Raw genomic sequence first — 22974 nt, forward strand, 5'->3', positions numbered from 1 at the left:
CGATACTTAATTGCTTCTAATTGATCTAATTTCCCAAGCCCTGCCAAATAACACACAAAACAAGGACAAATTTTACAGAACCTTCATATTTAATGGTAATTAGATCACATTTTGTAGATTAAACTTCCATGAAAACATTTGGTTTGTAAAGGTGTAAATGTTTGGGCTGAGTTTCCATTGTATTAACACACATTTAACCAGCAGGTGGCTTCAGAGCTTCGAAAAGCTTCGTTTCTCCACCTCAGTTCTCTCTTAAATGAATAAAATTAAATAATTTAAATAGGCTATTTTAAGATGAAAATAAAATATTTAAGATACCCAAAGTACCGGTTATTTAATTTCCCCCATCCAATTTTATTTTAATAAATGGAGATTACTCGGGAATCCTTTCACATTTTAGCAAATGCTCGGCCAAACTTGGAAAATGACAACTGAAGCAGAGAGAGTTGTTTATTAAATAATAATAATATGATATAATAGTCGAAATATGTTTTTGGACTTTAATGGTGCAGCCCTGCATTCAATCATATCAAACATGGAGGGGCGGTTGGGGTTTTGTTTTTGTTTTTTGTCCTTGGATGATCACATGGTTTTATTTGTGCTCTGTACGTGTTTGGTGCTGTTTTTACTGGGTGTGTTCTGTGTTTATTTTGTTTTAATAATATTAAATAATGAAGTGTAATGTGCTTGTCTATATGAAGGATTTTTGGAATGTTTTAAGGGTTCCCAAATCATGCTATGTGTCAAGAATATCAGCGGTTTTAATTAATTTTCAATATTATAATAAGCTCTTGTGGAGAATGCATCTTGTTTAAAACAAGGTCATGAACTTTATGAGGTGAGGTTTGCAAACAGAAAAGTGCAAAACATGTTAATTCTAAAAATGAGTAAAGCTTTACAATACACAATGATAGTATTTGTTGTAATGATTTACAATTTTGCAGATTTTAATACAATAAGATTTTCTTTCTTTCTTTTATCACATTCTTGAGGTGAAATATAACCCGGATGTCTACCCGGCTGCTGGGTATGTATGTAATGTATGCAAATCTGCCGTCCTTAAATGTAGGTGTGTGTATGCATAAACCAGTAGTAAGCTGGAAAAGTTTTCTCATTAATGTTACCTCAGGATTCACAGATCGGAAGCCAGCGAGAGAGAGAGAGAGACACAGGTAACGCATGTAGTGAACTAACACATGATTCATCAAATCGGACGGTTTGTTAGGTTAGCAGTTGTTTAAGCTGCAAAAAACTATTTTTTTTCAGAATTATAATCTCAAAAGAGTTAAAATTCATTGAGCGTTAAAGTCTGTATTGTAATTTAATTTTATGCACGATGGTCTTCAGATTTTATTGATGAAAAGTGTGTATGTATATATATATATATATATATATATATAAATATTATTATTATTATTATTATTATATATTTTTTTTCCTCCCTCTGTATATGATTGTGTTTTGGGGTCATGATGATACCTCAACCGTGATGGCTTGATTTTACATGGGAGTGTCAGTGGTTAAACTCGCTTTACCTGTTTCATCTGTCTAGTAGTTCATTGTGAGCTGTAGGGAGAAGGAAGAGCTGCTTTTAGTAAGATAACATAAACCCTCACAAAAATTCTGTTGTGCTTCTATTTCAAATATAACTTATCAGATGACAGTCCCATTGTACTTAATCTCCATGATACGGGTTCAAAACAAACATGGTATTGCCATAGTTTCACTTCATTGGAATAACTTACACTAACAAGTACCGCTTGATCACTAATAAACATACTGTAGAAAACTCTACAGTTTAGATAGATCCAGTATGAATTATATATTGTTCCAGGCTGATTTATGCTGGTCTGTTATCATTCTGTTCTTGACTGAGCTGGTCAAACTGGTCTTTCTCGTCAAGGTAGTTGACCATGATTACCACAGTATAACAATGTAATATATATATACTATAGTAATATATAATTATAACTTTGTAATTTCTTGTGCTCACTGTTGAAAGTAACTGAAAAATGTAATCGTTTTAGATATGATTTTATTATTAATCAATGTCATCTAATGTTGTAAATAACAACAACAAAAATAAAAAAATAATAAACATCAGTAGTAATTTACTACAACTTTATTTTATCTTGTGATGCATAAAGTTTTCTTAATTTACAACAAATACAAGTGCTCCATTTTACATGCATGTTTTATGCAAAGTGTCACAAATTACTTAAGAGTTAAAAGGACTGCAGAACAAAAACAAACATTTTTCATAGATGCAAACTCCTCACCTTTCAGTGATTACTCACCTTTTTGGGATCAAAATAGGTCACCTATGGGATTTGCATAGATCCAATGATTTTATGCACATTTGGAAACTCACGTGTCAAAATCCAGCTGAAAGACACTGAATCCAAATAGTGCACATAGTAAAAGGTACTAAACTTCATACATAAGCATTTAGATATTTGTAAGAGTCATGTCCGTTTATTATTTATTTCATCTGCATTTAATATATTTGGCTGACAGTTGTTGTTAGAATTTGATATTCATAAGAGCTTTGTGGGTTGGATTTTAGATTTTCAGAGAAGATGATCTCGGAGAGTAAGAGTAAATGGAGATTATTATTAAAGGACTGTTTATTCTTTACTCGTTCATCTTCGTGCGATCAGTACAGCCATGTATGTTACAGAATACAGTTGAAAGGATTTTTTGCGTCTTTTTTTTCTCTCTCCCCCTCACAAGTGGATCCACTCGCCATCCAACTGCATTGCCTTGAGCAGAAGGACCGTTCCGTGGAGAACCACACTAAGTACTTTTTAGATCTGGCGTACCTTACCCACTATCTAGACTGCTCGCTCTGCGTTTTTAACATCACCAGCCTCAGCGAGGCACTTCTCTCAGGGCACGGTCCTCAAGAGGATTTCGCCCACTTTTGTGGAGTGGGTGCTGGTGAATAATGAATCGGCATTCACCATCTGCCCAGCGGAGGACATCACCAGCCCCACTTCGGACCTTCGGACCCAGCCATCACCCCGCTGTACGGACATGATGCCAGAGCCCACTTCAGACAGAGAGCTAAAGCCTGCCGCGATGCACGAGCCAGTGTCAGTGAAAAGGACTGAGCCAACCATCACCCCGGAGCCCGAGCCCCACAGTGAGTCTGACAAAGTGTGAAGACACCGCCCACACTCCCTCCACTGAGGGTGAGCTGCTGCTGGCCTCTGCATTGTTTTATGAATTGGAAATCAGAGTCTCCTATGTTCCTGCTGGTTCCGCCCAGCTCGAGTTCTTCTGTGTTCCCGTTGGTTCCGCCCAGCTCAGATTCTCCTGTGTTTCCGCTTGTTCTGCCCATCTCAAGTTCTCCTGTGTCCCCGCTGGTTCCACCCAGCTCAGAGTCTCCTATGCCCCCACTGGTTCACCCAGCTCGAAGTCTCCTGTGTCTCCAGAGTTCCGACAGTGTCTCCCTCTCCCACCTCCTCTTCCAAAATCAGCCAGTCCGTCAGCCCCGCCTCTGCTGATTCCCTTCAGCCCCTCGGCTTCTCCTCTGAAGCCACTCTACTTTGGATTTACCTCTGGTCTTCCGCTCTCCAGCTCTGCCTAGTAAAGAGGATTCCCTTTCTCTGCCTCCAGCCACTGATCCTATCACTCCACTTCGGCCCATCCACCTGTCAGCTCCGCCTTGCCTCCTCCCTCGGCTCCATCAGAGACCATCATCCTTATGGCTCCACCGGGTTCCCTCGTCCCTCTGGCTCCACCTTGGTCAGCTCCACCGAGCTGTCCTCTGCACTGTCTCTCCACCCCTTCAGCTCTGTCTGGCTCCGCCTTTCCCTCCGGCTCCACCTCGGTGCTTAGTCCCACTGGCTCCACCTCGGTTCTCTGGCACCCTGGCTCCACCTTGGACGCTCGTCATTTGCTCTCTATCCTCGCCTTGGGCTCCACCTCCATCAGCTTCATCTCCGCCTATCGTCCACCTGGTGTCGACATCAAAGCTTCCATCATGGTTCCTCCCTCCCTCAACTCCACCATGGGCCATTGTCTGGCTGTGCTCTGGATCACCACCTTTTTTTTATTTTTTTTTTATGCATATCATCAGAAGACTTCGTGCATTCTGCATAGACCTCACTTGACAGCATTGCACAGACACCAGAGAGAAGGTAAGGGTTTCATACGAATTTTAACAGGACTAAAAATGCGGTAATTCATCCATGTTTTGCTCGTTTTAGACACTGTTTAGAGCCGCTGTTGATTGCAGAAAATGAATTTTTATACTGTGATTTGGTTCTTGCATGATGGTCTCATTAGCTAGATCAATAAACAATAATCACATTGAGTTCAGCCAGAAATCTTGGGGTAATCTTTGATGACAATGACAGCACGATCATGCAGGTGGTTTCTAACCATTTCTAGGTTAGACTATTGCAATGCTCTTCTGGCTGGACTTCCAGCATGTTCAATAAAAACCGTCTTGGTTTTGATGCAGTTGGGAATGCCCTTGGAGTGACCAATATCTGAGCACGTTTACACACATGCTTCCCTTTGGTTGGTGGCATTTCTGAAGGTTGTAGCCTGTCCTTCTCAATAACTACTGAAGTCAGAGAAGTTGCTGCTCCCAATGAGACTCTCAGGCTAGAATATGTTGTTCTTGGGACACTGACTCTATCGAACAGAGCCACTGTACAAGTACATTGGATGTGCTTTAGGTGTTGACATGCTTTTTGACTCTGGCTAGTTTTGATTCAACACCCCTCTCCTTCCCCTTCTCAGGAAACCAGGTTGCATAAGCAACCTAAGACATTTCAGAAACCCTTATAAAGCCTCATCTCTTTCTTTCTGTCAGATGGACGGGCCAATGCGTGTGTTGGTGACGGGCGGCAGCGGACTGGTGGGACGAGCCATAGAGCGGGTGGTGAAAGAGGGCGAAGGGAGAGAAGGAGAAGAATGGATATTCCTGTCATCCAAAGAGGCCAATCTTGTGTGAGAAAACCCTCATTGGAGAGTTATCACAACATATCAAATCATCACATATAACATGTACTTTATAATAAGCACGTGTTATAGAATTAGCTTCCGAATTAGCTTCTATTTTATTTTGTTCTTTCTTCACTAGTGTTTACAAGCATCCCAGAATGCATCTAATGAAATTGGCTGATGAATGGAATCTATACAAAGAATAAGCTCAACTATAAGAGAGTTTTCATTTGTGTCAAATGCACGATTTACATGTACTGCTTTAGGAGCGCTGAAGAGACGAGAGCAGTCTTCCAGAAACATCGTCCGACACACGTCATTCATTTGGCCGCTATGGTAGGCGGGCTCTACAGAAACATGAGACAGAACCTGGACTTCTGGGTAATTATTAACACTAAGTAACGTAAGGTTGCAAATATCTCTGTTGAAAGACTGAACTGTACATTGACTGTACTGTGTTTTTTTGTTTCCAGAGAGATAATGTGCACATCAATGACAACGTGCTGCACATGTCTCAGGAGTTCAAAGTGGTGAAGGTCGTTTCTTGTCTGTCTACATGTGTTTTTCCGGATAAAACCACCTACCCTATAGATGAGACCATGGTAAACTCAAACGCATACTTGTAATGGTTATGTTCAGCTTTGATTTAGTTTTCACTGTGTTCTGTTCCTGTTTTGCCTGCCTTAGTTACACTCCCCATGTATTTAAGCCCTGTGTTTTGTTCAGTTTGTAATGAGCGAGATAAGATGTTGCCCCTTTTAAAGGGACAGTTCACCCAAAAATAAAAATTCTGTCATCATTTACTCACCCTCATGTCATTCCACACCCATAAGACTTTTGTTCATCAAAAGTTCACATGTTTCTCTGAAAAACAATGGTACAGCCAGTTATTTTACTTTGAAATGTGCGTCCCGTGTCAGAATGTTTATTTTTGTTTTGGTCTATGTGACTCCGCCCATTGCCAATTTAGCCAATAGTGTTTCAACACCCCGGGTTGCCAGCTGGTGGAAAACACAGCATATTGCATCCATGGAAGCCAGAAAATAAACTGGGTCAGAGATCGCATATTCTACCCCACCTAAAAAGCCTCAGCATCCATCAAAAAATTTCTATGAATGGGAGCATATTAAAACAGGGATAAATCAACTTACACAGTGTCCAAGTCTCCTCTCCTTCCATTGTCAATTGCGGTCGTTCCTGTTGCGTGTCCTCAATCTGGCAAACCTCGTGAAGGTCGAATCTGAGGAGGAAAGGGCAGGGTAAACATCTCTCTCCAATATTTTGAATTTTGACTGCAGTACCCATTTCAACCACTAGCTGTCAATATTACATACTGCACCTTTAAAGACTGCTTTTGTTGTTTACTCCTTCGTTGTGCGCTTTCATTACAGTCACTCAACTGTGACAACACTTGAATAGGCAGATGTTGTTTTCCTTTAAAGAGCTCACATCACGAGATGTGTTTCTTGATATTTTTTTCGTTCACTCAACTCAGCTCAAAGACTGTTAGTTGAAACTAAACTGTAAAAATAACCCTTGGATTTTTGATGTCAGAAGCATTAATGTACATGACTGCCAACATTTATATACCTGTTTGGTGTTTAGAAACTTGTCCCGTCCCGTCCTGGTGAGAAATACTGATTAAAAATGCATAAATGTGAGCGATTTAAGCCAGTGATGTCTGATTGGTTTCATGAGTCTGTTTGCATGGATTGTGTTTTTGCTTTTACAGATGTGTTTCTCTCTTTCTGTCTCTGTGTCAGATGCACAACGGTGCCCCACATGCATCTAATTATGGTTATGCCTACGCCAAACGCATGATTGATGTCCACAACAGGTGAGTTTTGTTCTGTCTCAAAGTTCATTGGTTCTTGAATGGGTGTATCTCATATCCAGATGACATTTCTATTACGAAATTTTGCTTAGTGAGAATGAAGCCGCCTACGTTTAGACCCATTGTGGTTTTGTCTGCATTGTCATTGGACTGGTGGGCAAGACCGTTATACTGGATATTCAGGTTTCTAGTTTCACATTGTACATTCAGGCGACGTGTTTAAAGGTGCACTATATATATGTTCCAATAATATTGGCACCCTTGGTAAATATGAGCAAAGGCGCAGTGAAAATAAATCTGCAAAAAATTCACAAAATTCTAGTCTTTCATTGAAGTAAAGCAATTGAAATTGGGGGGAAACTCACATTATGAAATAAATGTTTTTCTCCAATGCACATTGGCCACAATTATTGGCACCCCTAGAAATTCTTATGAGTAAAGAATTCATATTCATATTTGAGCTTTTTAGCACACCAGGGTGACTAGGAGCATGAAATTGTCCAGCCATGAATTCCTGTTCCACAGGAGTACAAATATGAGGAAACAAAAAGGCCAAATTCCCTTAGTCATTCATCATGACGAGTAAAACCAAAGAATATAGTTCTGATGTGCAGCAAATGATTGTTGAGCTTCACAAAATAAAAAACTGTCTGTAAGAAAATAGCTGAAGCATTGAAAATCCCCATTTCCACTATCAGGACAATAATTAAGAAGTTCCAATCAACTAAAAATGTTACGAATCTGCCTGGAAGAGGATGTGTGACTATATCGTCCTAATGAGAGTTTGAGTGGACAAAGACTCTCCGAGGATCACAGCTGGAGAATTGCAGAGATCAGTTGAGTCTTGGGGACAGAAAGCCTGAAAAAAATGATCAGACAGCACAAGCTGTTCGGGAGGGTTTCAAGAAAAATCCTCCTCCGCTCATCCATAAACAATCTCCAGCATATTCAGTTGTCAGACACGACTGGAGCTTCAAACGGGACCGGCTTCTATGGTCAGATAAAACTAAAAAAAGAGCTTTTTGGCAGCAAACCCACCAGATGACTTTGGTGGAAACAGGGATGCAAAGTTGTGTTTAAATGTGTCAATTACCATGAAACTCAAACAATAAATGTAGTATTGGCTTTAAAAAATACCGTTAATGTGGCGTGACAGTAGCGCCTCAGGGCCTCTGGTTATCTTCTGTCATTAATGACACACCCTCATGTCGTTCCACACCTGTAAGACCTTTGTTCATCTTCAGAACACAAATTAAGATATTTTTCATAAAATCCGATGGCTCAGTGAGGCCTGCACTGCCAGCAAGATAATTAACACTTTCAGTGCCCAGAAAGCTACTAAAAACGATTCATGTGACTACAATGGTTCAATCTTAATGTTATGAAGTGACAAGAATACTTTTTGTGCGCCAAAAAAACAAAATAACGACTTTATCCAACAATATCTAGTGATGGGCGATTTCAACACACTGCTTCATGAAGCTTCGAAGCTTTACGAATCTTTTGTTTCGAATCAGTGGTTTGGAGCGTGTATCAAACTGCCAAAGTCACGCCCCCCAGTGGTGAACCATTGAAATTTCGAAACACTTATGACGTAACGAAGCCTCGTTTACTGAAATCATGTGACTTTGGCAGTTTGATTCACGCTCCGAACCACTGATTCGAAACAAAAGATTCGAAGCTTCATGAAGAAGAGTTTTGAAATCGCCCATCACTAGATATTGTTGAATAAAGTCGTTATTTTGTTTTTTTGGCGCACAAAAAGTATTCTCGTCGCTTCATAACATGTTCATACGCGTAAAACTTGAAGTTCAACTAATGTGGTCTTACACTGTGAGAGTGATCACTAAGTTGAACATAAATAGTGTTGTTTTCAGGTAATAATTCAAGTGAATAGGTTAAAAATAATGATAGGGCCTGTCCAAATACCCACACTTGCGGGTATTTGACCACTTATCTACTTACATGATGAATTTCCTGTGTGTAAAGAACATTTGATTACCTGATAAGACACACTTACAGTGTTGCAAAAAAGCAAGTGTTTACAGAGCTTTATTTTGTTTTTTAATACTTTGCATTTAAAATAAACTTCTAAATGTCTGTTCAATAGTCCCTGTGTAACACACTTTAGTAATTGTGGTGCTTCTAATTAAGTTATAAAAAGCAGTTGCAAATGTACAAAATACACTCATCTTCGTGCCAATAAAATGTGCAACACTTTGTTTTACTACCAAATTATATGTAATATCTAATTAATTTAACTTACAGTGGAATGTTTTCCTCGACATCTCGCGATTTCGGGGCACTCGTGGTCCCGCACATAATGCATGATGGGATATGCTTAGCCTCGAAGCGGTATTCGAGATAGTGTGGGTTTAGTGTGCATTCAGGGTAGGCATCTTAAAGACATGGGACGGTGCGCACTTCCTGTCGCGTACACGCACTCTCAAGTGACCAAGAGCGCAAGTGTGGGTATTTGAACAGGCCCATATAGTATCCCTGGGTGTTAATCAGTTTGCACACCTATTCTGTTTTATACTTGATTACAGTCAGGGTTGCCAGGTTTTCACATCAAAACCCGCCCAATTGCTACTCTGGGAATATATAGCAGTTGAATTTAATAGTTGTGGCTCTATTGTTAATTTTAACCTTTAATATCATATAATGTACAGTAGGCCTGTATGGTTTAGTTGGAGAGAGGTTATTTTTTCCTTAAGAAAAAGTTTCCAAATACAGTATTTTAAGCGTGTGTGTTTGTCCATTAGGGCGTGTTTTCAGCAATATGGTCTGCGATACACAGCTATCATCCCCACCAACATTTTTGGACCCCATGACAACTTCAACATTGAAGACGGTCACGTGATGCCGGGGTTGGTCCACAAGACGTACCTGGCAAAGAGTGAGAGACGTGTTTATCTTTCTGGAAGGATCAGTCACATTCAGAGCGTCCCAAGTGTTGGTAAATGTGTGTGTGTTTTGTAGAGGAAGGTAAACCTCTGCAGGTCTGGGGTTCAGGTCGCGCCCTGCGGCAGTTCATCTATTCTGTGGATCTGGCTCGTCTGTTTGTGTGGGCTTTGAGAGAGTATGACGAGGTGGAGCCCATCATTGCGTCAGGTACTCGAGCCGTGTCTGACATGATCACTCATGTTGGATCTGTTTCATCAGAGCTCAGTGGCTGATCAAATATCAAGTCTCTCTTGTTTATCTTTGTCTTTGTTTCTTTCTCTCTAGTCGGAGAGGAGGAAGAGCAGACCATAAAGGATGCTGTGGACGCTGTGGTTGAAGGGTTTGGGTTTAAAGGTGAAGTGATTGTATCCTTTCACACATAAACAGAGTCTGCCGTTATTTTGGAAAACAAAATAAGAAATTTTGCAGAATGTCCAGAGTTTTCCTTTTGGTGTGAACTAACCCTTTCATCCACAAACCTTAACTAACCACTCTCAGTATGACACTAGTAGATCAGACGGTCAGATCAAGAAAACCGCCAGTAACGCCAAACTACGCAAATACCTGCCAGACTTCAAGTTCACACCGTTCAAAGAAGGTGATCAATCTTCACTTCTCTGAAGAGCTTCAGCGTTTACTAAATGTTTTTTCAGTAGTAGAAAAAAAAAGTGGTGACCAAAACAAGAATCTTTTTTTTTCAGCCATCAAGGAGACGTGTGATTGGCTTGCGGCCAATTATGACATCGCCCGTAAATGAAGATCTTCACGTCTCATTGGCTGTGGGGAGCATCTCAATGCTGGAAACCAATGATTGATCAAACAACTCTTAATAATTTAATAATTGCAAAAGTCATGAAATCATTGAACATTGAATCTCGTGTTTATTTCATGAAAAGAGCACTAAGATGGCAGTGTTTGTGTTATTTTCGTATTTAGGTGTTTTGTTTTGATTTGTATGTGTGGGCTCTGCTGTGTTTGGTGCTGTACATTTTCTTCAGTTTTTTTTTTACTGGTCTGTCAGTCAGAGTATGTTCTGGGTTTATTGTCTTATGATCTGTACTGTCTATTACAAATATACACTCCTATTTTAAATTGTTTTTTTTTTTACACCGTGTTCCAAATTATTATGCAAGTGACATATCAGTAAGATTTCAGTAGAATAAACATTTAGATTTTAGTTTTTCTAAGAAACTTTTTTAGATAACTGGTATCAATCTCAGACAAAATAATTTGCCAGGTCTATGGAAACCCTGCTTAGAGGTTGTTCCACATTATTAAGCAAGTCACAGTTCTCATGCAATATGGGGAGGAAGAAAGATCTTTCTGAAGATGAAAAGCATGAAATGGTGCAATGTTGTGCAAAAGGCATGAAAACAACTAACATTGTGTGAAATCTGAATGGAGATTATCGAATTATCATAAGATTTGTGAGTGATTTTTTGCTGCGTAACAGGAGAATGAACCTTACTGGTTTTTGCTGAAGCTCAAACGTGCTGCGTAACATGAGAATGAACCTCATTGGTTCTTGCCGAATCTCAAACGTGATGCGTAACACGAGAATGAACCTCATTGGTTCTTGCGGAAGCTCAAACGTGCCGCGTAACACGAGAATGAACCTCACTGGTTCAAACATGCTGCGTAACGTGAACGAACCTCATTGGTTCTTGCTGAAGCTCAAACGTGCTGCGTAACACGAGAATGTAAACCTACTACAACAGGTTTACGTGTATCAAAGGTCAAAAAACACTTTCATTTTCTTATAATATACATTGCTCATCACCACATTTTTCAAACATTGGAAGAAATAGTTATTCAACCCGAGCCTCCATCACAAGGACGACTTGAGCAGGACGTTTCTCAGTGGTAAGTTTTTACTCAGTTTGCCGTACAATATGAGTTGTTGCAACTGTAATTTCTTTACATCAGCATTAACTGATGTTTGTCCATTGTAGGGGAATTTACAGTTAAGACCCAAAGACCAGATATGATGAATGAAGACCTGGAGTCAGAGTTACAAAAAATAAATTGAAGAAAATTTTACTGAAGAATAGTTTGCAGTTTCATTAGCAGAAGTCCGCTTCAACACTCACAGGGAGTTCGTAAGCCGCCTCCTGTACATTCACATTTCCACAGCAATTATACCTTACACAAGTCAATAAACTACGTCATAACTTCAGGTTGAATGATTCTGATTGGCTAAGAAATAGATAAACTTAGAAAAAGTCCACATATGGACTGATGGGCAGAAACACATCTCCATCGATTATCCCGATGACACCAAGACCATGGTTTAGGCACAAAGTGACCTAGGTCACAGGTATGCGTTTCTGTGCGCCAGTTTGTCCACCTCTCCAATACAGGGTCTGTAAAAAAAATACTAGCACAGATACACAGCAACTTCAAGGTTGAAGTAGTTGAGTTCTAGCTCTAATCAGGAACTTTCCCAAAACATACAGAAAAGTTGAACTTTTCTCTCAGTGAAAGGTTTAGACAGTATTCATCATGATTCTCTAGTGTTTGAAGATGAAAAGGAAAATAAATGCTTTAAAGGGGACCTATTATGTCTCTTTCACAAGATGTAATATAAGTCTCTGGTGTCTCCAGAATGTGTCTGTGAAGTTTCAGCTCAAAATACCCCACAGATCATTTATTATAGCTTGTCAAATTTGCCCCTATTTGGGTGTGAGCAAAAACACGACACTTTTGTGTGTGTCCCTTTAAATGCAAATGAGCTGCTGCTCCCGGCCCCCTTTCCAGAAGAGGGCGGAGCTTTAACAGCTCACACTTTGGATACTGAACAACAACAAAGCTGGAGAATCTCACACAGCTAAAATGAGGATTGTCAGTAACGGTGTTCAGCCTTACATTGTTCAAACCAGAGTCGGGCGCTGATGGAGAGACTCAGGAAGAAGTTACAACTTTTAGAATGAAACTGAACGTTTCTGAATGGCGTAAAATGACGACATGTCAACAACACTCTACTACAACAACTCTTCCTCTTCTCTAAAGCAGCCCAACATGGCAAACAGTCAAACAATGATCGATCTGCACCAAACTGCACATGTGCGATAAGAGTCCTGGCCTAAAGACATCTACATGCCAATATTCAGTTAGTCATAGCGCCACCTGCTGGCAACAGAAAATGGCATGCTTTACACTGTAATTCACTCCCAGAAACACATTTAAATATGCCATGAAGTACCAAACATGCTAAAAACACGTTAAAGCATGCAACACTTGGCTAAGTGCTAAAGTAACGCCACGAAACAGGAAGTTGTTATAACTCAGGCATACAATGTCCGATCTGCTCCAAACTTCACATGTTTGATAATAGTCCTGGCCTGAAGACATCTACATGGCAATATTCAGTTATAATCAAAGCACCACATGTTGGCAGCTGGAAGTGTGGCACTTTGAAATGACTTTGCCATATTTACTCGCTTACACCCACTATTCACTGTTTTCCTAAGGCCACCGGGTGGTGGTGGCCCCGGGTGCGAGGGCCCTTTCATCACTGCTTGCAGCTTTAATAGTCATTCCATCTCGTCTAAAGGTACATTTCTAGATTCAATAAAAAATAACTTTAAAAAATGTTGGGTTGTTTCAACCCAAATTTGGGCCAAGTATGGACAAACCCAGCCTTTGGGTTAAATTTTCTAATTAAGTTTTTAACCCAAACAGATGGGTTTGTCCATATTTGACCCAAATTTGGGTTAAAACAACCCAGCATTTTTATGGTAGTAGTGTGTGTTGAATATAACAAAAGAGGAAACAAAACTAGACAGCTGTCTAAAGCCGGGTGCAACAAAGACATCTCTAGTGTTAATTTTGATCACGGCTTATCTTGAAAAACGAAGACAATTTGACAATTGTCGTAGGAGAAGTCACGTTGCAGGACTGTGCGCCAAATCTTCGGACACTCTCAGAATTTCGTCGGAGGTAAAATTTGATCGCAACGGTCATTAATCGGCTGTCGTGGTTCAGGTCACGCCCTGTGGCAGTTCATCTATTGTGTGGATCTGGTTTGTTTGTTTCTGTGGGTTTCTCTTTGTCTTTGTTTCTTTCAAAAAAAGTAGTACTTGAATGACAGAGTTTTCCTTTTGGTATGATCTATCTATATTATGATCACTATTATTATGACACTAGTAAATCAGACACTCAGCTCTCTTAAGAGCTTCGGTGTTTACTAAATGTTCTTCAACAGTAGTCAAAAGCACAGTCATTATAGGTGCTTTCTTTTTTCCAGCCAAGTGATTGGTTCATGGCTAATTATGACATCACCCGTAAATGAAAATCTTCACATCTCATTGGTTGTGAGAGTCTGAACACTGTTCAATGCTGCAAACCAATGACTGATCAAACACTTTGAACAACCCTTAAGTTGAAAAAGACAAAATCATTAGCTCTTAGCTCTCTTTTTATGTTTATTTCAAGTTTTTCTTAAAAATAAACATTTAATTTGTGCTCTGTCCTGTTTGGTGCGCTTCTGTTTTTACTGGTCTGTCAATCAGGGTTTATTTTCTGATGATCTGTACTGTATATTTTAATAATATACACTCATGTTTAAAATAGCCTAATGCAGAATTTTAGGGATATTTTAAGGGTTCCCAAATCGTGCTACATCTCTAGAAAATTTGCAGTTTTCATTTCATTTTTAGCTTGTTTCCACATGATTTTTATTCAAAACCATGTCATTAAGATAAGTGTGATTTAAGCAAGACGGGGTGTCCAACCCTGCTCATGGAGAGCTACTGTCCTACAGACTTCAGTTCCAACCCTGCCCCAACACACCTGTCTGTAATTATCAAGCAATGCTGAACACCTTAATTAGCTGGTTCAGGTGTGTTTGATTGGGGTTGGAGCTGAAATCTGCAGGACGGTAGGTCTCCAGGAGCAGGGTTGGACACTCCTGCTCTACACTATAGAACCTTAAAGGGTTAGTGTGATATTCTTTAGCGCAGCAGAATATGAAGATGAAGAGATACTGTATATTTGATCTGTCTTTATTTACAGATGTCTACACAGGAACACATGAGCGGGATCTTCTACCAAGCCCGGGCATCAACAACTCTTTGCTAACTCTGAGAGGTAAGGCCACTTGTTGCACAAGTACGTCCTCTAATGGTCACACTCCCAAATAACATTATTCTGCTCCTCCACACACAGGGACAGATTTATGCATAGGTATTCTAGGCATGTGCACCTGTGCTCGCATGTCCAGGGGGGATTTTTTAATATAACTTCTACATACTTGAGGGTGAGTAAATTATGGGATCATTTTCATTTTTTGCCAATTTAATAGTTCCATATCAGCACTGTGTTAAAAGGATAAGTTCCTGATAATTTACTCATCCCCATGTCATCCAAGATGTTTATGTCTTCAGTCGAAAAGAAATTAAGTTTTTTTTAAGGAAAACATTCCAGTATTTTTCTCCATATAGTGGACTTCACTGGGGTTCAACGGGTTGAAGGTCCACGGTAGGGCGAAAAATACTGGAATGTTTTCTAATCTAATTTTCTCCTCCAACCTCAAAATCATCCGATATCGTTGTTTCTTTGCACATTCGCTTTGTAGACACTAGATCGGTACTTCCACCTACGTCACGCGTGACCTTTCCAACGTGATTACGTAAAGTGTGGCGCATCACAGAGCAGTGCAAGTCGAGCATTTGTGGTTAAAAAGTATATAAATTTTATTTTTTTTAGAAAATCGCCGATCATTTCTCTAGATAAGACCCTTATTCCTCGTCTGGGATTGTGTAGATGCATCATTTTGAGGGAGAAAAACATTGGAAATATTTCCTGATAATATGAAAAAAATAACACTTCACTTTAGGATTTAACAAAATCCCTTTTTTTCCCCCAACTGAGCAGTACAGTATGTCTAATTATCCCCATATTAATAATAATCCTCATACTTTTGCCAATTAAGTCTTCTCCATATACACAATTATTTTAAATAAACCCCCATGAGTAAATTTTAGCTTTGTGGTTGATCAATTTAACCACAGGCATTAATTCATGCTTGTCAAAAACATAAACATTTCTCATTGTGTTTTAATTCTATGTCTGGTTGAAGTTATGCAGACTATTAACTAAGAAAGCAACAGGGAATGACAAATCTGAGATCACAACTGAAACTTTATTATGCCACCAAAGATACTGCACAATTATACAAATTATCAAATGAACCTATTTTAAAAGACCTTCAAAGCAAAACCAAAGTAGCTTATATAATTAAAACAAACAAAAAACACACAAACTCGATGGCTCATTTTCTCGGAGCCTATCCTAACGATAGGCCACTGGCAAATCAGTGGCTGTAATCATTCAATTATATCACAAACTATTGAGCATACATAAACAGTTATTTTAAAAGGAAGCTTAACTTCATTCGACACTGAAATGCAATTAAGTTACCGAAAACAGTTTTTCGGTAGCACTAGCTTGTGAAGTACTGTGGAAAGGAAGCAGTCCATTAATTTAAAGGACCACCTAAGTGCCTTGCGTTATTCAATGTGTTGACGTAATTCCCATTAAAACAGGAAGACAGGGTAGCTTCTCCCCTTTTTTTAAAATAGCCAATAGTGTTTCGTTTATATCACAGCTCGGCCAGAGCCATTGAGTTTGGTAAAGCCTCATTTGACAGTCACAATCTAATAGATTCCCCATTCGCGTGACACCTACATGAAACCAGACTTCATTCGCCCCAATGGAAAGCATATTTACACCGTCTGAATCATTCCCTATCCCCTATATAGTGCACTATGTGCCATTCACCATGTAGAAAATAGTAAATGTGACCGATTTCAGCCGCAGCTTCAGCGTCTATTTATAATGCAGGAGGCGGGGCGCTTTGGATTCTAGAGAGCATTTGATTGGTCAGAAAATCTGATGAGAAGCTGAAGTGCAGCCTGAAGTCATCAAAATCATTGATACATATTGGCGGAAGTGAGAGACTTCTAAATGCGAATTTTGTCATTGTTTTGGAGCAGACTAGCTTATAGATAATCTTAAGGAAAACATATTCATACTAAAAGCCAAAAAACCTTCAATTTTGATTTCACGGGAACTTTAATAAATACATTTGAAAACGCAGCATTTTGCTGTTTAAGTAACTGCAAAACTGTAAAATGTATATCTTTAAGAAACACTTCAAGAGAGCTAAGACGACAGTGTTTGATGATTTTTTTCTTCATATAGATTATTAAGGGTTGTTCAAGTGGTTTGATCAATCACTGGTTTCCAGCACTGAACAGTGATCAAACTCCTCACAGCCAATGAGATGTGAAGATCTTCATTTACGGGCGATGTCATAATTGGCCACAAACCAATCACTTGTCTCCTTGATAGCTGGAAAAAAAAAGAAAAGCACCTATAAAAAATCTTTTTTTGACTACTATTGAAGAAGGTTTATTAAAACGCTGAAGCTCTTCAGAGAAGTGAAGATTGATCACCTGCTTTGAACGGTGTGAACTTGAAGTCTGGCAGGTATTTGCGTAGTTTGGCGTTACTGGCGGTTTTCTTGAATTGACCATCTGCTTTACTAGTGTCATACTGAGAGCGTTTAGTTAAGGGTTAAAGGATTAGTTCACACCAAAAGGAAAACTCTGTCATTTAAGGACTACTTTTATGAAGCTTTTTGAAGCTCAACAGCTCAATCTGGAAACTACCTTATGCAGATTTTCACTATGACCACTGAGAAGTTAATTGTTTGAGTGTGGAAGGATACAATCACGTCACCTTTGAACCCCAACGCTTCAACCACAGTGTCTGCAGCGTCCTTTATGGACAACTCATCCTCCTCTCCAACTAGAGAGAAACAAATTAGATATTTCAGATTCATTTAGATTCAGATTTCTTTCCATCCTGTGGCTTCCTGAGTTAATTCTCAATCAAAACTCTATCTGTGTTTTATTCAGCTACAGAGATCGCTGGATGTCTTTGTCCATATTAGGGATTTCCTGGAACATATTACTCCTATGAGTCTCACTTGTGGACTTACTGCACGAGAGCGCCCTCTGGCGTCGAGTATGAATGAAACATAAATTACATGTGAGAGTTTAGCACTCGATAATGCTCACATCGTCCTATTTTGGTTAAAAATAGCTGCATAGAGCTGCACGCTGTGACTGCTTATGAAGGTGCAAAACCAACACCTACTGTACGTTGGGATGCCAAGGTACTGCCACTTGAAATATTACAGTTATCACCAATACATCAGTATATTGCGACACCCCTAATTAACATCATAGCGATATTTCATTTTTAAAATATCACGGTTATCGTCAATACTGGTATATCGTGACACCCCTAGTCAGGGGCAGTTCTTTGATCTTCAAGGGGGTTTAGCCCTTTGTGAGAATGTGTAGCAAGAGACCATTGCCTAAGAGGTGCCTCTCTGTAAATTGGCACCACTGTCTATAGTACTATATATTCAATCAAAAATCCCCTACCAGTACTTAAAAGTCAATACAAAAACTTTATAAATTATATAATGTCTTTCTGCAGTACAGTTCAAATTGATACACATTTACACTACTATTTGACTAACAGAAAATTGTCATATCATTATTATTAACAAGTATTACTGTTAACTAGCTCAAAAACAAAAATATGGACTCAAGACTCAACACTAAGGATTTTTTCTGATTGGCTCACAGCAAAAACCTAAGTAATATAAAGATCAAACATTAAAGACATTAATAAAACAACAAATAAACAACTTACTAGCAATAACACAAATAAATGCAAGAAAACAAAGATACAGATTAAAATATAGCTGCAAGCATCGATGACGGGCCCAAGCCTCGGCACCACCGCCACTCCGGTGGTTTAAGAAAACCTATGCATGGCAGGCAACATACAATCTTAATTTAATATAAATCAAATAATGATTTTACAAGATGAGACACTTCCTGTTTCTCTTTTTGTTGACCTTAATTTAGTCCCTCACCATGGCAACACTGTTCGAGATATCCTATAGTCGTTCGCAATTTGGCATCTTCAGTGTCTTTGTTTCATGTTGACCAAGTTTGGTGGCAATTGCGTGAATCTCCTACCAGGAGTACTTAAAAACTCAGAGCCTTGTTATTCAAAAAATCCAAATTTAAACCAAAATATCTGACTTCCTGTTGGTTGAAGGTAATGACTGTAAATTAGAAAGTTGTCCGGCTCGATGACAACAATATAATATGCACCGAGTTTGGTGAATGTAGATAAAACTAACCCCCAACTTTAGACAAAAGGTGGTGCTATAGAGCCCCTCCTCCACGCCCATTTCTAAGGCTTTGTCCATGTCTTCTGGCTGGCAACTCGGATGTGTGTGTCGAGTTTCATGCAATTTGAAGTATGGTAAGTGCCTCAGAAACCCCCATAAAGAATATTAAAGTTTAATGCGTTGCCATGACAACAGTATTCAAGATAACAAGAAACGTTTTACGTGTGTGCATCTGCGGTGTCTTGACATTATTCTGACGAAGACTTCATCAAAATCAGTTTATGTATGCAGAAGTTATAACACACTTCCTGTTTCTCTTTTCTTGCCATAAATTTGTTTCAGCGCCACAGCCAAACCATTCAAGATATCAAAAATTCGCTTGCAATTTAGAATCCTCAATGTCTTGGCTTCAAGCTGGTGATTTCCCGAGGAATTTCAGAGCATACGTTTTTTCAAACAACCCAAAATAGCCGACTTCCTGTTGGGCTGACGTATGACATTGTGTGCGAAAGTTGTTTGGCCTAATGAGATCTATAGCCGTATCAAGTTTGGTTACTGTAGATGAAAAGGGGTGCGCTACAGAGCCCCTCAAATATAACCATATAAAAGGGTGTGCCTCAGAGCCACCCTTACGACCCCTTCATGACAACTTGTGCCCAGCCCTGATGGCCAACGATTCCTATGTGTGTGCAAAGTTTCAAGAGTTTGTGAGCATTTTAAGGTACCCAAAAATGTCCGAAGGTTTGGAAAAAAAAAAATTGTACCTCGCTTGTTAAGAGCACTGCACGTGCCAGGCAAGCTGAACCAAGGGGCAGACATGCTGTCCCCAGGCAATGTGTCTTCAGGTGAATGGATGCTCCATCCCCAGAAAGTTTGCACAATCTGGAGTGTCTTCAGGAGGGCAGAGGTCAACATATTCACCTCAGAAGACAACTCTCACTGCCCAATATTCTTCTCAAAGGACAGGGATGCTCTGGTCCATGAGTGCAGACGTGCAGTCCTTCTGGTGGTCCCTCTCTGGAGGAGCCATTCAACTCGGCTCCCCGAGTTGACACAGCTGCTCACAGCAGGTTCCTGGCCATTTCCCCTGAGAAAGGACCTCCTCTCCCAGGCGAAAGGGACGATTTGGCAACCCCAACCAAAGTTGTGGGCCCTCCATGTCTGGCCCCTCGACAGGAGCCTACGGGCCTCCCCGTGAGGGTACTAAGCACTATTTCTGAGGCTAGGGCTCCGTCTGCTAGATGCCTCTATGCCCTTAAGTGGTCTGCCTTATCCGACTGGTGTGCAGTCCAGAATGAAGACTCAGCTTCCTGTGACATTTCACTGGTGCTGTCTTTCCAAGGGGCGCACCCCTTTCACACTCAAAGTTTACATGGTGGCCATAGCAGCAAACCACGCTCTTGTGGCCGGCCAGTCTATGGGCAGGAATGACTTCAAGAACGTAACTCGTTTCTTGAAGGGGGCCAGAAGGCTAAACCCCCCACACCCCCAACATGGGACCTGTCTATGGTCCTTGGGGCCCTCAGGGGCCTGCCCTTCCGGCCGCTTCACTTGGCCAAGCTGCAGCCGCTTTCACTAAAGGCTGCCCTTCTGCAGTTTCAGTCTGTTTCATTTTAATTTCATTTATTCTACGGGTACAGTATTTTCAATACGCATGATTTACAAAGTCCATTTTATTTTAAGATTCGAAACAAGAATTCAGCTCTCAAATTTCCAAAGTACAACGGAATAATCCAACAATGTCCAAACAAACAAGTGCAGTTTGAAAACTGTCTCTACCCACCTGAACCAAGTACACCTGGCTGCACCTCCAAATGGGACGTGGCTGCACGTGTAGCCCCGCCCCATACCTACTCCGATTGGCTTGATCGTCTTTCATAGGCATACATGATAGAAAATGTGTTTGTAGTCTATGTAGGATGGAGTATATGTCATTCAAATCTATATGAACTGAACAGCAGTTTCACAAAGCCTTCATTATAATGCACAGAAGAAGAAAAGTTTTGTTAAATTAAGCTGGTCTTTAGGCTAACGCACAAACAACCCCAAAACATTTCAACAAAAATGCATTGGGTGATTTTCCACAGCAGGAGGGACATAAAGCTCTCAGATTTATGCAAAAAGATCTTCATTTGTGTTCCGAAGATGAACGAAAATCTTACAGGTTTGGAATGACATGAGGGTGAGTAACTAATGAAAGAATTTTCATTTTTGCGTGAACAATTCCTTTAAATTTGACACGGGTCGAGTACCTGATAGAATGATGGGCTGCACCTCGTCATACTCCCTCAAAACCCACAGAAACAGACGAGCCAGATCCAGAGAATAGATGAACTGCCGTAGAGGGCGACCTGAACCCCAGACCTGCAGAGGTTTACCTTCCTCTACAAAACACAAACACATGAAACATGTTTTCCATAGGAACAGAACTCTAGATCAAGTGTGCTGTGCACAGAAAAGTGAAGCAAAGCATTTTGATCGCCCCCTGGTGGCTGGCTGCAATATAGCTTATAAACCCTGCCCTCTCTGAATGGGACCTGAACCAAACTAAAAAAATCTAATTATACCCCTTAACTGTCACCCCCCTTTTTGAGCACAGACGTGAAAATGCACTATCCGAACTTAAATCATTGTAATTCAAGAATGCTTTGGAATATATACCTATGTTTGATCTTGTTTTAAAGAAGATAGATTGTTGCTGAAGTGAAATCACTTAGAGGTTTAAATTTACTGTAAATCAAATGTACTGTACTAATTTTTATTTTATTTTATATAAAATAAATATTTACTCTAAAATTGATAGAAAATCAAAGTCATATGTCTAATCAAGTTGTGTTCCAAATTTGAAGTTGATATCAGAAAAATTGAAGTTCCTATGAGATTTTGTTTAGGCATTGTACCAAAAATAGCCACCAGGTGTCATCTACATAACAAATTAATAAAATTCTGTCCAAATTTCACTTCTATCACAAAACAGACAGAAGCTTAAGATTCAGACCTTTCCGACAATACGTGTTTTATCAAGATTAGAAAAGTTTTGACTATAAAGTAGTTAAATATGAAACATGACAACGCCCACTAGGGGAGGAGCCCGCTAAAAGGATTTAAAGTACTGTTTCCATGGTAAAGCGATGTCCAATTTCAAAACGGTTTTCACAGGATGAATTCTGAGTTTTTACGCTTTCGAATGATACCTAATTTATGATGATTACTAAAATATGTGATACAAAAAAAAAAAAAAAAAGGCAATAAATAAAAATAGCTTCAAGTGTCCCGCTGATGGGACGGTGACAGTTAGGTTTGATTTCTGTCATTTTAGGTGGTTCTTATCACACTGACATATACTCAAGTGTTTGTTTTTCCAATAAGTTTGGTTTTAGTTAGTTATTTGATGCCATAAAAATGGGGTATAAAGTCATGATTGACAGCTGTGCTTGCGGGAGTGGGAGTATGGGCGGAGCTCCACTTCAGGATCACTACTGCACAGACTAACACTTCAAAAGATCAGCGCACAATGTCAACGGCCATTTCCGGGATATTTTGGCTTAATTTTTCTATGCTCTAGAGCCTTCCAGAAAGTTAAACACACGTTGTACTCACTCTTTGCCAGGTATGTCTTGTGAATCAACCCCGGCAGCACGTGACCGTCCTCAATGCTGAAGTTGTCATGTGGTCCAAAAACATTGGTGGGTATAACGGCGGTGTATCTCCGACCATACTTCTCAAAACATGACCTAATGGACAAACACACACTGATTTGTTTCTTTCATTTATGAAAGCTATAAACACTTCACCCCCAAATTAAATAACATATTTTGACATTATTTCACAACTACACACATTAATCAGTGTCATAAAAATAATAATTCATTATATACATACAAAAAACTAAGCAGTATTTATTTAAAGGGTTAGTTCATCCAAAAATGAAAATTTCTCACCCTCATGTCGTTCCACACCCGTAAGAACTTTGTTCATCTTCAGAACATAAATTAAGATATTTTTGATGAAATCT

The 22974-nt window shown here is 39.7% G+C and overlaps 2 protein-coding genes across 7 annotated transcripts in view; one reads left to right on the plus strand and one right to left on the minus strand.

Moving 5' to 3' along the window:
* The window catches only part of LOC127502546 (GDP-L-fucose synthase-like), a 29711-nt gene extending 16670 nt beyond the window's left edge, over positions 1-13041 (plus strand). The window contains exons 1-10 of one of the 2 annotated variants that reach the window (XM_051875529.1): positions 2394-4145; positions 4829-4965; positions 5226-5340; positions 5433-5561; positions 6723-6796; positions 9559-9692; positions 9776-9907; positions 10025-10104; positions 10238-10337; positions 10441-13041. In XM_051875529.1, the coding sequence (XP_051731489.1) occupies positions 4829-4965; positions 5226-5340; positions 5433-5561; positions 6723-6796; positions 9559-9692; positions 9776-9907; positions 10025-10104; positions 10238-10337; positions 10441-10496 (957 nt within the window). In that variant the 5' untranslated portion in view covers positions 2394-4145 and the 3' untranslated portion in view covers positions 10497-13041. Of the gene's footprint in view, positions 1-2393; positions 4146-4828; positions 4966-5225; positions 5341-5432; positions 5562-6722; positions 6797-9558; positions 9693-9775; positions 9908-10024; positions 10105-10237; positions 10338-10440 lie in introns of those variants that run through there. The other variant, XM_051875528.1, reaches the window with a different exon arrangement.
* The window catches only part of LOC127502544 (GDP-L-fucose synthase-like), a 39317-nt gene continuing 17084 nt past the window's right edge, over positions 742-22974 (minus strand). For 2 of the 5 annotated variants that reach the window (XM_051875526.1, XM_051875525.1), the window contains exons 6-10: positions 22560-22693; positions 21212-21343; positions 17472-17551; positions 17197-17296; positions 15863-17092 (exon numbers count right to left, since the gene is read on the minus strand). In XM_051875526.1, the coding sequence (XP_051731486.1) occupies positions 17037-17092; positions 17197-17296; positions 17472-17551; positions 21212-21343; positions 22560-22693 (502 nt within the window). In that variant the 3' untranslated portion in view covers positions 15863-17036. Of the gene's footprint in view, positions 1567-2107; positions 2396-5767; positions 5824-6110; positions 6200-15862; positions 17093-17196; positions 17297-17471; positions 17552-21211; positions 21344-22559; positions 22694-22974 lie in introns of those variants that run through there. The other 3 variants (XR_007926877.1, XR_007926878.1, XR_007926876.1) reach the window with 3 other exon arrangements.

The sequence above is a fragment of the Ctenopharyngodon idella genome, chromosome 20 (genome assembly GCF_019924925.1).
Source record: "Ctenopharyngodon idella isolate HZGC_01 chromosome 20, HZGC01, whole genome shotgun sequence".
NCBI classification, from domain to species: Eukaryota; Metazoa; Chordata; class Actinopteri; order Cypriniformes; family Xenocyprididae; genus Ctenopharyngodon; species Ctenopharyngodon idella.